The sequence below is a fragment of the Pantherophis guttatus genome, chromosome 2 (genome assembly GCF_059756535.1).
Source record: "Pantherophis guttatus breed Tessera chromosome 2, ASM5975653v1, whole genome shotgun sequence".
In the NCBI taxonomy this organism is placed as follows: Eukaryota; Metazoa; Chordata; class Lepidosauria; order Squamata; family Colubridae; genus Pantherophis; species Pantherophis guttatus.
In genome coordinates, this window is record NC_142064.1 from 162,305,914 (window position 1) to 162,322,524 (window position 16,611).

The 16,611-nt window shown below is 40.9% G+C and overlaps 2 protein-coding genes across 12 annotated transcripts in view; one reads left to right on the forward strand and one right to left on the reverse strand.

The window, feature by feature from the left end:
• Positions 1-9,760, forward strand: part of TMEM94 (transmembrane protein 94) — a 71,026-nt gene extending 61,266 nt beyond the window's left edge. For 5 of the 8 annotated variants that reach the window (XM_087887181.1, XM_034408669.3, XM_034408670.3 and 2 more), the window contains 8 exons: positions 188-265; positions 851-936; positions 2,308-2,389; positions 3,256-3,416; positions 4,094-4,188; positions 4,322-4,415; positions 5,370-5,540; positions 7,291-9,760. In XM_087887181.1, coding sequence (XP_087743307.1) covers positions 188-265; positions 851-936; positions 2,308-2,389; positions 3,256-3,416; positions 4,094-4,188; positions 4,322-4,415; positions 5,370-5,540; positions 7,291-7,363 — 840 coding nt within the window. In that variant the 3' untranslated portion in view covers positions 7,364-9,760. The remainder of the gene's footprint in view (positions 1-187; positions 266-850; positions 937-2,307; positions 2,390-3,255; positions 3,417-4,093; positions 4,189-4,321; positions 4,416-5,369; positions 5,541-7,290) is intronic. The other 3 variants (XR_015732476.1, XR_015732477.1, XR_015732475.1) reach the window with 1 other exon arrangement.
• Positions 9,761-11,202: 1,442 nt separating this feature from the next.
• Positions 11,203-16,611, reverse strand: part of CASKIN2 (CASK interacting protein 2) — a 110,460-nt gene continuing 105,051 nt past the window's right edge. For all 4 annotated transcript variants that reach the window (XM_087887180.1, XM_087887179.1, XM_060691042.2 and 1 more), the window contains 2 exons: positions 16,180-16,510; positions 11,203-13,642 (listed from right to left, as the gene is read on the reverse strand). In XM_087887180.1, coding sequence (XP_087743306.1) covers positions 13,546-13,642; positions 16,180-16,510 — 428 coding nt within the window. In that variant the 3' untranslated portion in view covers positions 11,203-13,545. The remainder of the gene's footprint in view (positions 13,643-16,179; positions 16,511-16,611) is intronic.

The following is a 16,611-nucleotide window of genomic DNA, read 5'->3' on the forward strand; positions in this document are numbered from 1 at the left end:
ACCTTTTTGGAAAGTATTTGCTCTGAAAAATTGCTTCCTAATAAAAATATTATCTTATGCTTCCTAATAAAAATATTATCTGTTATTGTTATTTAACCTACCGAATAATATTCAGCCTCTGATGTAGGTAATAGATTTGCTGGTTTGCTCATACATTAATAATATCCTAAACATGTGTTCGCTTTAGGCCCGCCATGCAACCTATGGCATACGGAAGTGCTTCCTTTTTCTCCTGCAGTGTCAGCTGACTCTGGTCATCATTCAGGTGAATTATCCTAAACAATTTCATGAAGCAGAAAAAGCATGTTGGTAGAAAAATGTAGCCTCCCAGAGATCCCAATACTAGACATTATTTATCTGAAGAATTCAGTCTTAGATTGCTTTAATCCAATCTAATTTGTTATTTCCTAATTTTTTTTCCCAAAATAAATGTTAGGGAAATGAAAGAAATGTAGAGAGTACTTTGGAGGTAATAGATTTTAGCAATTACGTTTTAGGGGGAATGAAGCACAGCAACAAATGGATGCGTGTATATCCAGTAAGCAGATGTCGTATCTAAATTCCTCATGGTCTCTGTGAGTTTTCCTGTAAGTGTTTTACACAGGCATAATTCTGAGGTTTTTCAAGCAGAGCTACAGTATGTCACTATGGGGTATACAGTATGCCGCTAATATTTCTCTATAAAATAAATAAGTTATTTTTCTTTTAAAAATAAATCAAAGTCGATTTTGAAACCCTCAGAGATAGTCAGATCTTCATTATACATTTCTTCTAGATGTCCTTGATGTTTTGTTGATTCCTCGATTTCCAGCTTTGCTTCTGATGATGCCTTTTGCTTTGTTGTATGTAGTTCTTGTCTTGCCTGGCACAACTGCCTCCCATTCTCAGTACCACTGACATATTGTGGCTTTCGTGCTTCTGCTACCCATTGCTAAGGTAAGCTCTCTGTAATAACCCTCCCCTCCATATTTTCAGGTAGTGATTTCCTTTCCTACGTTAAGAAGGGCAAAGTTAAGATATGGAATGCTGGATTTGATTTTCATGTTCTAGCCACCCTATTAAGGCTACTAGAGCAATTTCCACACAGCAGCTATTTTCTAATAAAGGATCATATTTGTAGCTCAGGGTTGAAAGGAGGAGGTCTTTGATGGTCTCTGAGCTCGGTTGTTTTCTTGCAGACATTTCATTACCCAAACTAGGTAACATTATCAGTGCTAGAGGTCTATAATATGAGGGAGTTCTCAGTGGACGACACAGTGGGCAAATATTGCACGTCTTTGCAGAACATAAATTGATACATTTGAACCGATTTTGTTGATTGCCTCTGTCATTGTAGACCAGGGATGGGCAACCTAAAACTACTGTAAGCCTCAGTTTGGTGGTCCTCTGGACAGCACCACTGAAACGCAAAGGAAAAATTGTAAACGTTGGTTGAATAATTTCCTGCTGATTATGGATGGGAAGCTGTGGCAACTTTTCAGTGAGTTACAATATCTTAAACCACAAATCTCCTGAAGCTACTATCTTCCACAGAAGTTGGTTATACTATGTTTGTAATGTTACGGCAGTGGTGGGTTTCAATTTCTTTTACTACCGGTTCTGTGGGTATGACTTGGTGGGCGTGGCGTGGCTTGGTGGGTGTGGCTTGGTGGGCATGGCAGGGGAAGGATACTGCAAAATCCCCATTTCCTCCCGATCAGCTGGGATTTGGGAGGCAGAGAATAGATGGGGGTAGGGCCAGTCAGAATTTTTACTACCAGTTCTCCGAACTACTCAAAATTTCCGCTACCGGTTCTCCAGAATTGGTCAGAACCTGCTGAAACCCACCTCTGTGTCATGATGTTATTGATCTAATTCTCGTTGTCCCTAGCTACCGATAATATTTAAAAATAAATTGTGACTCCTGATCACAAAAACTTTTATTTACTTCCAGTGTAGAAGTAGATGGAGGATGCCTACAAAGGAGGAGGTGGTATGATGGATTACAGTTTCCCAGGAAGGAGGGAACCCATTCTCAGGAAGGGGGCAAAACATGTGGCAACACTGTCCCACGCTGGGTCAAAGACAGAGAGTTAAGATTGCCATTCGCAAGAATCTCCCAGAGAATATCTGCTGGGGTGAGAATAGTAAAGGTTTAGCCTGGCAAGATTCTGTCTTTTGGTGTGAGCAAATAAAGAACTGAACTTGGGCTGACATCTCTGTTGTTCTTGGGGTGAGTCTGACAAGATGTCCGACAGCTTCATGTGCTTGTTGCATTCTAATGTTCTAGACTATCTTTCACATTAATTACCTCATTATTTTTTCAAGTGTGTCGCTTTTGGGAAAGCCCCCTCATAGTTCCATTATGTCAATGGCTACTGGGAAAAACTTGATCTTCATTCCTAAAAAGGTAAGGCAATGTTTCAATTGGATGTCTTATTTGCTTGGAGTACAAAAAAACTTTACAAAGGGTTAATGTTCTAGCCAGTTGCTTATAAATGATCCCGCCTTCCTTTCCAATAGATGCCTTATTGACCAAGCTCCAGCTTATGCAAGAGAATTCTCTTAGATTTCTGGCTGGGACTAAACAAATTTTCTTTCTTCTTTTGCATCAGACAGATCTAAATCCAATTATTTATTAAATTTCTGTGCTGCTGACTCAAACAATACAATACTTTTAAACTGTACTATATCATAAAATGTCCATAGTACCAAACATCATGAGCTTCTGCCTATGAGAATGTGAGGGCTTAGCTTGGAACTCTGGGATTTGGAGAGTATGCTGGTGATGTTGAATCAAGCTTGGAAGGACTGTTTTTGAACCTGGTCGGTCTGTGGATACTGATGGTTTCAAATGCTTTTTTTTTTTTAAACTTCAGAGGACTTTATTGCCGTGGTAACAATTTTCTCAGTATGTTTGTTAGAAGTTCACATCTAATCTCTGTGGTTGATTTTCAAGGGCTCTTCTCAGTAACTGAGAAATAACTGAATATTCTGGACTCTATACCATTGAGAAAGCCACATAAGAAGTCAGCAATGCTTTTCCTCCAAATCAGTAGGAAATGGCTAATTTTATCCTTCCCTAACCACAGATCATCAGTAGCAACAACAGCCATATGGCCCCTATGACAATCCAGTTTATTTTAAGTAGCAACCCAATTGTATAGTGGTGCATCTGGTAATTTGGCTCTTTTGCAATTGCAACTCGGATAGTGCAGGGAGAGTGTTTGAGTCATCTTCCCCACATAACACTGGTCTTCTTGGCAATGTTTGTAGACTCAGCATTACTTCCTCTTCTGCTTCCTGTTGAAGTTCAGCCTCACCATCTGTTCCTGCTTGGCTTGTTTTGGCTACTTGCTGCAAGATTACTGTGCAAACTTCAACTCATCTGCCTTCAGCGTGAATGTCACAGGCTGCTTCTCCCTTGTGCTGCAAAGGTAGGCTTTAGCGATCTCTTGAAGTTCCCAAATGTAGCAGCTGGAAGCATTGTGCTGTAGGTATATGCAATGTTTAGCTTGTCGTCTTTTAATATTTTGTTCCAAGTTGGCATAGTCTACAATATTTTTTTCACAGAGATAAAAAAAAAAATAGAAGTGTGATGAGTCATAGAATAGATGCTTTTTCCAGGCTGTGTGGCTAAGCATGTGGGCAAAAAATTAAATTCTTAGCTTCTAGATACTGGTTATGTTAATTCACCTCTGCTCTTTCTGAATTTCTGAGATCACCTCAGATTTAAATCTGTAATTTTCAAGAAGTTATTGATGCCATAATTTACTCTAGAAGGTACCTTCCTCACATTTGATCGTTATCATGGTTGATAAAGTATATATAGGTGTTATAATTTTGCCAAGGCCTTTTCCTTCACTCACTCACTTTCATTCATACACACATATATGGACACATTTTCCTTTCAGGAAGTTCTTGGTTACCAATTGCCTTATTAAAATGCTATGTCCATGACCATCTGTTGTTGACCAGTTAATCCAATAAAAGAAGGTTTCTAATTTGAATTGCAGAACCCTACAGATTACTCATAAGGCCTCTTCCTGATCCATCCCTTTACAGGAAGCGTGTTTATGCCTTTAACATTGATCCATCCATTTTCCCCCCCTAGTGGAGCAGAACGTCCCCCAGATTGGTTTGGAACTTTCTCCAATGTTCTTCTCCTAGCCCAGAAATTTACAGCTGGAATGATTGTCTTACACATTGGTAAGCAGTTTTTAGTCCTTACTTCATATTGTGGTAATGAATGGTCTTGCCTGCATAAAATATGCGGTTGGGTAGATTTTGGCCTACCTGCTGCAAAGCTGCAAATAAAAAACAAGTTGGTTTTTCTTTGCAGTGTTTATATCAGTCACCCATGTCCATCGTACCAAACCACTGTGGAAGAAAAGCCCCTTCACTAACTTCTGGTGGACTCTGACAGTAGTGGTTGTGTGAGTCTCTTTTCCTAATTCTTAGAAACTGCAGCTGAATCTAGTCAGCCTTTTTAAACAAGTTGGTTTTGTTTTTAACCAGTACTCCTTTATCACCTAAGTACTCTCTTTGATGTATTCTATATATATATTTTTGACTGGGAAACAGCATCACATTTCGGTCATTTTATGGATATGTGTTTCTGGAATGCCCCAATTTTCTGTGTCTCCTTTCAGATTCCTAATCATTTCCTTAACCTTGGCACTTTTAAGGTATTTTATGGTCTAGACCAGAAATTCTTAATCTTATCTGGTGAAACCTACAGATGTATTCCCAGAAACAATATATTTAAGTGCATAAAAGACACAGATTCTATAACAAAAGCAGTCAATATATGCTCAATATATGTATCAAAAATAATTTAAATAATTTTAGGTAGTGAGATTTATTGAAATTCATATCTTTGCAGTCTAGAAGCCACATGTTGCTTTGTTGTCTACATTCTTTATTAAATGAAAAAGTAAAATTTAATTAATAGTCAGGGAATATAATGCTTTCCCAGCCAAATTCACAGACCCTCCTGAATCTATCCATGAACACCTCAGGGCTCTCTAGTCCCTAGGTTAAGAACTCCTGGCCTGCACCATCATCTTGCAGGTTTCTTTGTGGATGTGTCACGAATGGCAACCTGTGGGTCTTCAGATACTGTAAAATACAATTCTCAACAACTCCAGCCATCCAATCTGGAGGTGAAGAACACTGGTATCTGCACTTCAGCAGCACCTTGAGGTTCACAGGTTGCCCCTATATGAGGTGGATCCCACTGGCTCTTATTAAAATTCAGCACCAAGGTTTCCTTCCTGCTTCTGTATGTTCCACTATGCGTTCTCTTCTGCCAGAAGCCACATTTGGGAGAAGATAGCATCTCCCTTCCAGGAATGATGTTGCTCACGGATCGTTTCCTTATATTACAGGTTGCTGGGCCAGATTGTTCAGACCTTCCTGGACTTGAAACTGTGGGTGAATCTTGAGTCTCCTGTGACTTACCAAATGGATGACATTCCCATGGCCTCCTGGCTGCTGGGTTTGCTCTCTCTTGTCCTTGTGGTGATAATCAATGAGACTGTCAAACTCCACGAAATCAGGTAAGAGTAACTCACTAAGTAACCCAGCCTTTCTTAGCATTTCTAGTACTTCAGGTATTTTGTATATATAATAAGCCTTGGAATTTGTTAAAGCAGGTAGGGTGGTACCTCTGTCCTCCTTACGTTAGATTGATGAGAAATAGAGAAACAGCATCCCTTTGTCCAAAGAATGAGTGATGTGCAAGAGAGCCCCCCCCCCCCCCCCATGTTGACACCTCCTTATGGCTACTGGCTTGTGCAGCACCTTCATACAAAATGATAACAAACATCCCATCATGCATAGAAACCTTTCAGCCTTGCGAGGTAGACCAGACAGGAAACATGGCTAGATGAGCTAATTCTACTTGATTGTCACGTTTCTTTAACAGTATCTTGCAAGTCTAAAAATATATCTTTCTCCACATCCCCAAGAAGTTAGGGATGGTCTCTTGTGAACCTCTCGCCCTGCCCACATTCATGCTGTGAGCTAAGTTGCTTTTTTGCCTTGCCTCACAAAGTCATTCCCATATACCATGACATCACCAAATAGACCTATTTATATGCACAAAATGAAAGCCATTTTGGTGAAGGTTGAAGATGGGTGGCTGTTGCCCACAGTGTGCCTAGAGCAGGCCAGAACATGTGTGTTGCAAACCTGGACTGCAAATGAAGTGTGTCCTGCTAGTTCAAACTAGCACTGCTCTTTTAAGCAATAGCCTTAAAGCCTGCATGGTATTCTCACCTCCCATTTCCCCCTCGCTCTTTGTTTCTCTTGTTAAAAAGAAAAACTCCTATCTTGCAAAAAGAAAATATCATTATTGTCCTTCTCCTACTCATCCCTCTTCAAAGGGAGAATAATTTTGTGCTATTTAGCCATAGCACTGGCAATAGCACTTAGACTTATATGCTTTACAGCTCTCTCTAAGCAGTTTACAGAGTCAGCACATTGACCCCAACAATCTGGGCCCTCATTTTACTGGGAGGATGGAAGGCTGAGTCAACCTTGAGCTCCATCAGGATGGAACTCCAGGCTGTGGGCAGAGTTTGCCTGCAGTACTGCATTCTAACCACTGTGCCACCAGGTGCAGAGTTACTTATTGTACAATGGTAATCTTGTCTCATTGTCAAACTGGAGCCTTTGGAACGTCAGGAATACATTGGCAAGGATTAGGGGCAAAACGGCTATGAAAGGAAAGAAGCATTAACCCATGGCATGGAGAGAGGCCCACAGAGGAGGCCAAGAATTCAAGGCACCCTTTGACAAATGTGCAACGTGGAAGTATTCTGCAGGTCACCATGATATAATTGGAAATCATTTTCTTTCCAGTTATCAAAGAAGGCTTATTAAAAAAGAGATACTCAGGTCAGAGAGCCTCCAAATTGTGCTGTGTATGCAGTTCAGACAGAACTGTTAGTGCACCTAGGTTTGTTTTTTTTAACTAATGGGCTAAGTTGCTGCTCTTCACTGCTGACTTCCTTTACTGAACTTTCCAAACAAGCTTGCGTGGTAGCTTTTTCCTAGATCAGTCCTTGTATCACAGGAGATTTACCAAGGGGAAGCTGCTCTTGCAGAAAAGCCTATGTTAACTTGAGAAATTTCTGATAACTTTCCAAAGAGCTTAAAAACAGCTGCATCAAATCATGTGAATGTATGTATATGTATATATATAAAAAAATCTTTGAGCAAGGTTCAGGGTAACTTAGATTGTAGGAACAGCACTACTTCCTGTTTTCATTTCTTCATTTGTTTATTTTTCCCCCCTTTTTGTAGGGTTCGGGTGCGTTACCAGAAGAGACAGAAGCTGCAATTTGAAACTAAGCTGGGCATGAATTCTCCTTTTTAATCCCTTCAGGTTGCCCTAGAGGGCTGCATGTCCCTTTTGTGCCCAGCCTTGTCACTTAGCAGAGAGGGAGAGCAACAGCCTCACACAGGAATCCCTCTATAGTCTGACTGAAAGGTCAGCAGGGGTCCAGGCAAAGGGTTGACATTGGGACAATGACACACAGACAGCTGTCCTTGCCATTATTTATTTTAGGACCTCCTCCAGTGATGCTTCTTGGAATCCCTCGGGTTGACATGGATCTAAGAGCAGGAAATTGTCTGTGATAACTTTTTCAGACTCCATGATTTGAATCTTTAATTTGTCACTTGGTGACCTCCCTCCTGTTGGTTGCTTCTGTTCAAGCGTGTCTGGCTTTCCTGTCCTGCTAGGGCCTGCAGGGAAGGCCCAAAGAAGCCCCGAGCTGCAGTTGCTGTGGCAACGTTTGCCTCTCCTAATATAGTGATGAGACTGCCCTTTGTAAGAGAAAGGAACAAACCACGGCTGAAGTAAAGTATTGGAGAGACTTGGATGCAAGTGACTTGCAGACAGGCTCTCAAATTAAAATTCCCCTGGGATGTGACGTCTGTTATCCCTAACTAGCAAGCCAGGCCTTTCATCCATATGCTGAGAACATTGATGGGGAAAGTTAGTTTGTGGGTTTCTAAGCTTGGCCAGGTGCCATATTTTCTTAACGCTCCATACTAGTTGGTTAGATTGGGGTATGTGTGGTAATGTCTCTCTCACACGCACACCCAAGGACTGGGGAGCCACAAGAATCCATGTGATCCTGTAAACATGGAAGTCAAAGTGTCCCACAAAGTTGCCTGAAGCAGAGCTGTGGCAGGAGTTTGTATTTCCTTCTATGAGAGCACATTTGCAGGCAACAGTCTCCAGCTGCTTTGAATGAGTGAAGGCAGGTAACGCTGGCTGTATCTCTTCCTGCCTCAAGTCCATGGGCTGGATGGTCACTTGTCAGGCCCAGCAGAGAGTGGTCTTTAGCTGAATGTTGTCCTTGCCTATACTTCAAAGCATATTTGAGCAGAAGCTCGAGTTAGTGAACTTACAAACACAAAATACCTCATTCCAAAGTCTGTCCCCCAGAAAAGAGATTTTTCTGGTGGGAACCTGCATACCCCTACACCTGTCTCTTTTCGTAAAGGCCAATTTAGCTATGGTAGGTAATTTTCTCTAAGCAGAATGCTAGTGCAACTACGTTCTGCTATCACTTTTCACTTCTTCAGATTATTCTCCTTAAGGCTATATTATATGTTCCATATTAAGACTGTCCCAGACATAACATACACGGTGGGAGATGCTTAAATTAAAAACTTTTTTTGGTCAGATTTTTGAGCTGCAGTGTAACACACCCAACTGCCATAGATATGGGTGAGACAATCCCAATTCATTTCTCACTGCCGTATTTAAAATTACTGATTGATTGTGGCTAATCCCACGATGCTCTGAGGGGACAATATCTTTCCATAGTGGGCAAAATGGTATTCAGCTTTGCCAGGTAATAATCACAGATTGATGCCTGACAGTATTGGGACACTTTTCTGAAAAAAAAAATAAAAGGTTTTCTAGCTGGAAGATTTTTAGAAACTTGATCTATGGTCCTCCACATACAACAAGCAGAGTTTATTGATTTGTGATCTCTAATTGATTTGGTCTGGGAAAGTGATCAGTAACTTATTATTACATTTCTAAATAGTTTACTGCCTAGACATTTCTTGTTCAACTTTGCTGCTGTTCACATATAGTTGAAGCCTGTCCTTTTCTCAATTTATTATTATCTGGATTTTCTAAGAATAATGAGGTTTGGAATATGTATTCTGGTTTACACAACCATTTTATTAACAAGCTACAAGGCTGTCCAGGATCTGAATCCTTTTTGAGGTTGAGAAACCTGCTCAATCCCAGGTTAAAATGTCAGAATGTGGAGAAAGGGAGGGGTTCCTTTGCTGATGGAATAAGGATTCCCCCAACAGGTTTAAAAAAAAACCTCTTAGACCATTTTAACATATAACAGTGGATGAAAACCAAGTCTCCTAGAGAAGGTGCTTCCTATTATTATTATTTTTCTCTCTCTGAAAGCTGAAAATGACTTTTCTCCTCCTACTTTCCTACTCTCGTCTCTCCTTCGTGGTACCATGAATTAAACCATGATTGAAAAGCCTTTTTCATGGCGGTCTCCTGAAGAACTTGCTGCCTTTAGTCAGACGGGGCTTCAGAAAAGTGTGGGGCATCGCCTTAGGAATGAATTTCACTTAACAGTTTGTTTTTAAATGGTGTACATTTTATATTTAAGATTTTTGGGATGGATGTAAAAATAGATTTGTATTAAAACTTGTAAATTGTATAAAGAAACCAAGAGCACCTGATATGAATGGTAATAAATGATTGTCTTTGATACAGTAATGTTTTTTTTTTCTTTTCAAATTGTCTTCTTTGGAGAACAAACTGGATAGACTTCATTGTAGGTCACACCACTTGCTTATCAGAGCACCATTTTGTGCAGACTGACAACATATATGGCTGAAGAGCTCTTGCTCTCAGGAGTGGGAAAATACAAAGAGTTTATATTGTGGAGAAAGCAGTTTTATGAGGCTTGGTATTCATCTTAACCTCTTCAAGTATGCTCCCTAATATAACACAGATCTGCAAAGTATGTTGTAGAGGAAGAGATTAATTAGTCCCCAGATAAAGTAAGACATGAACCAGAGACTTAGTGATAGCTACAGAAGATATGCTAACCTAAGAATAAGTTCCATTGAATTTCAGGGAACATATTTTCAACTAGAGACCTATATATTTCTAAGGTTGATTCTTTGGAGGGATTGACTTATTTGTGATGTGGTTAAGTGACAACTGGCTAGGTTTGTTGTTCTCCTCTTCCCACTAACAACCTTTTAAATCAAAATAACATTATTAATGAGATTTGGAGTGAAAAGACCTCACAACGTGGCTAATAGAACAGTTGCCATTATTAGCAGTGGACTGGGAGGTCTGATGTGGTATGCCAGCCTTTCATCACGTAGAGAAAGGTGCATGAATTTCTTTAAAATGATAAAGCCTTAGTAAGACCACACTTAGAATACTGCATCAAGTTTTGGTCGCCATATTATGTAAAAGATATAGAGTCTCTGGAAAGGATGCAGAAAAGAGCAACAAAGATGATTAGGGGCTGAAGGCTAAAACATGAAGAATGGTTGCAGGAGTTGGGTTTGTCTGGTGAAAAGAAGATCTGGGGTGACATGATAGCAGTGTTCCAATATCTCAGGGGTTGCCACAAAGAAGAGGAAGTCAATCTATTCTCCAAAGCACCTGAGGGCAGGACAAGAAGCAAAGGATGGAAACTAATCAAGGGGAGAAGCAACCTAGAACTAAGGAGAAATTTCCTGACAATTAGAACAATTAATCAGTGGAACAACTTGCCTCCAGAAGTTATGGATGCTCCAATCCTGGAAGTTTTTAAGAAGAGATTCGACAGCTATTTGTTTGAAATAGGGTGTCATGTGTGAGCAGGGGGTTGGACTAGATGACCTCCAAGGTCCCTTCCAACTCTGTTACTGTTACCTCCAATGTACCTTCCAAGTCTGTTATTCTGTTAACATGCTGAGTAAGAAGGGTCTATTCTCTTTGGCAGCTCCTTTTCAAATGTTTTACACACGGAGACCTGAGAATTTGTATATTTACATTGTACCTGAATTGTAAAGTCAGCAGTCATGGTTTATGGTCGCCAAAGAAAACTTGTAAAGGCCCTTAAACTCTATCTGCTAAAGCTAATAATATATTCACACAGTCAATTCATCTGAAAGCAAAAAAGGAGACCCAACTAGCCAGGCAAGGCCATCAAAAGAGAAAATTATTTCCACTATTTAATACCATCAAATTGTAAGGTGTGTTAGTGGAAAACAATAAGCCATGATTAACATTTAACAAGATTTAAACTTTTCACAACTGTCAGATGTTCTCATGAAGTAATTCCCCTACTCCAAGGCTGGTTAGACTCAGCTGCATCCATACATAATTTACACAGCATACAATATCTTTAAAATAAACTACTAGTTCTTTAAAAAATAAGCATTCTTTGAAAGAGCAAATAAAAAACAAACAGAATTCTCAGTCATAAGGAGAAAGAATAGCATTTTACTGCCTCCTAGCGGCTCAGACAGTAATGTGGTTCCACCCAGAAAATACAACAGATCTTTGATTAGTAAATATATAACAAACCCACATTTTAAAAATATATACATATCTTTAATTTTTTTTACAGTTTTATCAACAGTGGGGGGGAAAATGAGCTCTGCCAGTCAGTAAAGTGTGAAATGTATAATCTATTTAGAAAAAAAAAAGTTTTATAGAGATCCTTTTTGAAAAGTGCCACTGTTGCAGCTATTATTCTTACACTTCTAGTCATCAACCAAAGGCTGACTAATCCACTTGACACTGGATAAAAAGAGTCAAACATGAAGAGAAACTAGACCTACGGCAAAGAACTGCTAAAAGGCTCCTTTGTCTTGCCGGTCCTATTTACTACTTTCCTTCCCCCCTTTTATTTCTAAGAAATCAGCACTTGCATTTCATGATTCATTGCTGAGAAAATAAAAAATTGTGCTTTCTGGGTTCCATCAGCAGAGGGCTTCCTAGCAATGAAGGGAGCCCTTACCCTCCTGGTAAACCCTTTAAGACAGCAGAAACCTTCAAAAGGGGAAGGGCACTGTCATAGTTGCAGGCATAATTTTAAAGAAAATCTTGGCTATAGTCTATTTGTAGCTTATAAACAGAATTTGTGTGCAACTTCTCCCTTCTCTCACTTCAAAGAAGATCATCTTTTCTGAAGTGCAATAAGGTAACAAAGCCATAGCTTGGCTCTTGTCTTCTAGATTCTTGTCCGTGGGTTTAATAATAAGCTTGTAGGCACTCTTTGAGCTGGGGAGAAAGGACTAAGAGGAACAGTTTTGCAAACATTTGGAGCCCAAATTCTGCCATTTTTCATTTCCCTAAAAAGGCAATGGCTCTAATTAGCTGTCAAAAGTGTTTTGTTCCCTGCAGAGAACAACACCGTAAGTGAAAAAAGTCACTTAATATGGCTACAATAGAAACTCAAGTCGACATGTTAGCATATTTTTATAATCATTATCACTAGGGCAGCGGCCCCCCCAACCTTTTGGCCACCAGGGACCAGTTCCATGGAGAAAAGGTTCTTTCATGGACTTGAGGGCATGGTTTTGCATGCTGCCTATATCCTGCTGAAGGGGCTTCACTTGTTTGCGTGGACCGGTTGCTGGCATGTTGTGGTCCGGTGCCGGGCCACGGACTGGGGGTTGGGGACCCCTTCACTAGTGGGTTTGCTAAACTAGTTGACATTTTTCCCACAGAGCCTACTGAACGGGAGAAAAATGGAAGACAAACCTCTTCTCTGCTCTCTGGTCTTCCGGTCCCATGCATTGCATAAGTCCAAAGGATTTGGGAGAGGTCAAGTAACTTTCAGTTCTTCCCAAAACCTTGCTTTGAAATGTTGTGTGCAAATTTTTTGTGTGACCCACGGGCTATGGCATGTACTTTTTGAACAGGAAGGAGATTTAAGCCCACTGGTTACAGAGTGTTTTCTTGTATTGATAAGCTGAAAAGGCCTCAGGGATTTGCCTTGTTCTGCAAGCTCCCAACTAACCAGTGGACCACTATATCTGAAGAAACTGACACAATGTTTCTACTATTGAAATGACAAAACCCAAGAACAAAGAATGAGTTCGTCTTGAGAAGAAATGTAGATCTATGTGGCAGGAGGAGACCTTTTGAGGAGAAGCTCACAGTGACACTGATCATCTTATTCCACAATTAGCCTGAGTAGAGATACTTCTGCCTCTTTGTAACTGCAGTGTGGTGTACACCATCAGTTCATAAGTTGCTCTGGTGTATATAGGTAGAAACCAAGTCAAACTGCATTGGAGTGCTTGCTTCCTCTTGTGTCAAAGCGCTAGGAAGCACCAGAGCATAAGTAGCTATTTGGGGTGGTTTCCAGCTGGAAGTGAAGATCTGGGAGCCTCTATCCAGCAAAACGTGATGAGTAAGCAAGATACTAAAGTGCAGGGAGGAGAAACTAGAAGTACTTGTGAGACATATCTCAGAGGTTGTCCATCTGTTATATATGTCAAGTTAGAAGCGTGAACCTATAATAATGCATGCCGAGAAGCTGGTGCTCAGTCCAACATGGCATCCAGCTGCTCAGCTAGGTCATTGAACATGTTGCTGATGTCTTCAAGAATGTTCTTGGCTGAATGTGTTGTCCCATAGCAGCTGTGGAAGAAGAGAAATACCAAATGAATGCAGGGTTTGAACAAAAATTGACAGGTCAGATGGATCTCCCCTCTTTGTGGGAACTGAAGATCATTTCATTCGCACACTTGATACAATTGCTTCTCTTTGTTATGGGAATGTCTTCCCCAAAACGGACTGCTTTCATACTCATGACAGATTATATTTTATAGCCATTTCAGTCTTTAAGATACTGCCGTTAAATTTCTGTACATTTTTCAGAGTAACAACATCTACACCAACTCTTCCATCAGAGAGAGAGAATAGAGATGAATCTGATCTTAGAAAGAAGCTGCCAATTATTATTTAATTTAGTGGTGTTGGAGTTTTATTCCTAGGATTTTCTATCTTGTCCAGCCATCATGGACAGGCTTTGGATAATATGTACTCCAACACATAGGAGCAACCTGTGTTTGTCTGAAAGAAGAAAATAGGAAAAAAGATGCAGGGCTGAATAAGTTGGATGTTTACCTTAAGTCGCATTTTTGAATATATTATAAAATATGTCCATGTATGGAAAGTTTTTTTAATGTGTTAAAAATGGCAACTTTTATTTTGAAGTACAAAGCTCATGCCTTGAGTAATTTATATTTGCATCTTACCCTTTTCCCCAGATAGCTCACAAGACAGTTTATGAAAAAAAATTGAAAAATTACAAAAACAATTAAAACACAAGAAGCAGTAAAAGTAATTGGTACTTTTAAGCATTTACATCAGTAACAGGTTTGGCTCCAGCTCAATACCTCCTTAGGCATATACAGGTAAGGCAAATTGCATCTCTGTCTCTGTCTCTGTCTGTCTCTCATACACACACACACACACACACACACACACACACACACACACACACACACATTTTTCTTTATCTTTTCAAATGATGGGTAGTCTTGGTGGTTAGATATGGCTAAAAAACTAAATCTTGAAAGTAAAGAAAATGCTGATTAGTTATCCCATTGTTACAGAGTGGTAGTTCTTCCTGTAATAGAAGCTATGTTTTCCTTTTTGAAACAGATACAGGAATTGCCTCCAAAACTCTGCTTTCTCTGGAAATAGATAATGAAAATTTATCATTAGTAAAGGGCCATTTATTAGCTGCATCTTTCACATAAGCAGGACTACACCCTTTTTCTAGGTCTGTCATGCTGATCTATGCATTTAAACTCCAAAGATGACTGGCAATATACCGTATTTTTCAGACTATAAGATGCTCCAGACTATAGGACGCACATTAGATTTAGAGGAGGAAAACAAGAAAAAAAAAATCCTGCCTCTGTCTCTCAGCAATTTGCCTCCTTGCAGCAAACAGCAAACAGCCTGGTCAGCTTCAGCACAGCCTGATTTAGCATGAGCAGCTGATTGGCGGTTGGATTGGCCTCCCAGAATATCGCCCATCAGCTGTTCCAGGTTGCGGGGATCGCTGCCGCCCATCGCCACCTTCACGCACCCCATTTATGGCCTCTGCATGTCCCGTTTTTGGGCTCCACACGTCCCATTTTCAGCCCATTCCAGGCAGCGGGGATCACTGCCACCTATCGCCACTGATCGTTGTTGCCATTCGATCCCCGCTGCCTGGAATGGGCCGAAAATGGGACGTACGGAGGCCAAAAATGGGGCGTGAGGAGGAGGTGATAGGCGGCAATGGGCAGCGGCGGTAATGGGCAGCAGTGATTCCCGCAGCCTGGAACAGCTGATGGGTGATATTATGGGAGGCTGATCCAACCACCAATTAGCTGCTCATGCTAAATCAGGCTGTGCTGAAGCTGACTAGGCTGTTTCCTGTTTGCTGCAAGGAGGCAAACTGCTGGGAGGCAAAGGGTGGGGGCTGGCGGGTGGGGGGGCCTTCGGCAACATTAGCTCTATAAGATGCACAGACATTTCCACCCACTTTGGGGGGGCGGAAAGTGCGTCTTATAAACTGAAAAATACAGTACTTTACAATAAGACTGGCATAAAATTGACTTGGAGATTCTGTCAATACAAATTAATGCTACCTGTCAATAACAGAGGATGGCAAAGAGGAACATAACCAGCTGACGTTTTGGCAACAACTTCCAAGCTCGGTATAAGAGATTATCTCTGTCTTGCGCCCATATATGCCCAGCTACTGCATAGGTTTTGCTTTCTTTGAAGTCTGAGCAAGAATAGGCAAGGGGCTATCACAATTACAACAGGGTGCAAAAACGTGTGATCTTGAAGAAGTGATCCACATAGCTTGTTTCCATTGAGAAGGCTCGGTGGCCCTTTTACGTTACTACATGGTAGCAGCAGGGGGAAGAGAAATTTGGTGGAAGCACCATAACTTGGGAGAAATGGGAGAGCTATTACGGACAAAACATTGTGCGTGTAATTTCACAGAAACCTACAGCTGAACTTGGGGGAAAAAATCTGAACACATTTGGTCCTAATGAATCAGAGCATGATGTCTACTCCTAAGTGCTCTTTGTAACAAATGGAGCATCTGTATCCTGCATCCTACCACAATGCCATTCGAAGATGCCTCGTTCAAACCTTCTACTCACCTGTCTGCTTCCTCTGCAATGATCTCCTTTTCAGCAGCTTCAAGGGTCGATGCCAAAGATGAACTGGTTTGTTCCAGACGCTGCTGAGTCTGTATTACATCTGGACACATGCTTGAAGGCCTTGGTGAAAGGGGCACCCCAAAATTGAAAGCAGGCTTATTGCTGAGACCCGGTTTCATGGGATAGGGACTGGATACTTCTGACAGCGTCTCATGGGTTGCTCTGGAGGGACCTGTGTGGTGAGAGTTTGGCAAGACTTGCTGATAGATGGTTTTGGGTCCTGAAAATACCAGCTTGGTAGAAGCAATGGATGTTGGCATGGCTGTTGTGTCTGAAGTAGAAAAAAAAAAAAAACCCTAGTGCTTAGTGTCCTATTTGATGCAGAAGAGTCTGCAGAGTGTCCCATGGAGTTTGGGCAATAAGGTGCAGCAA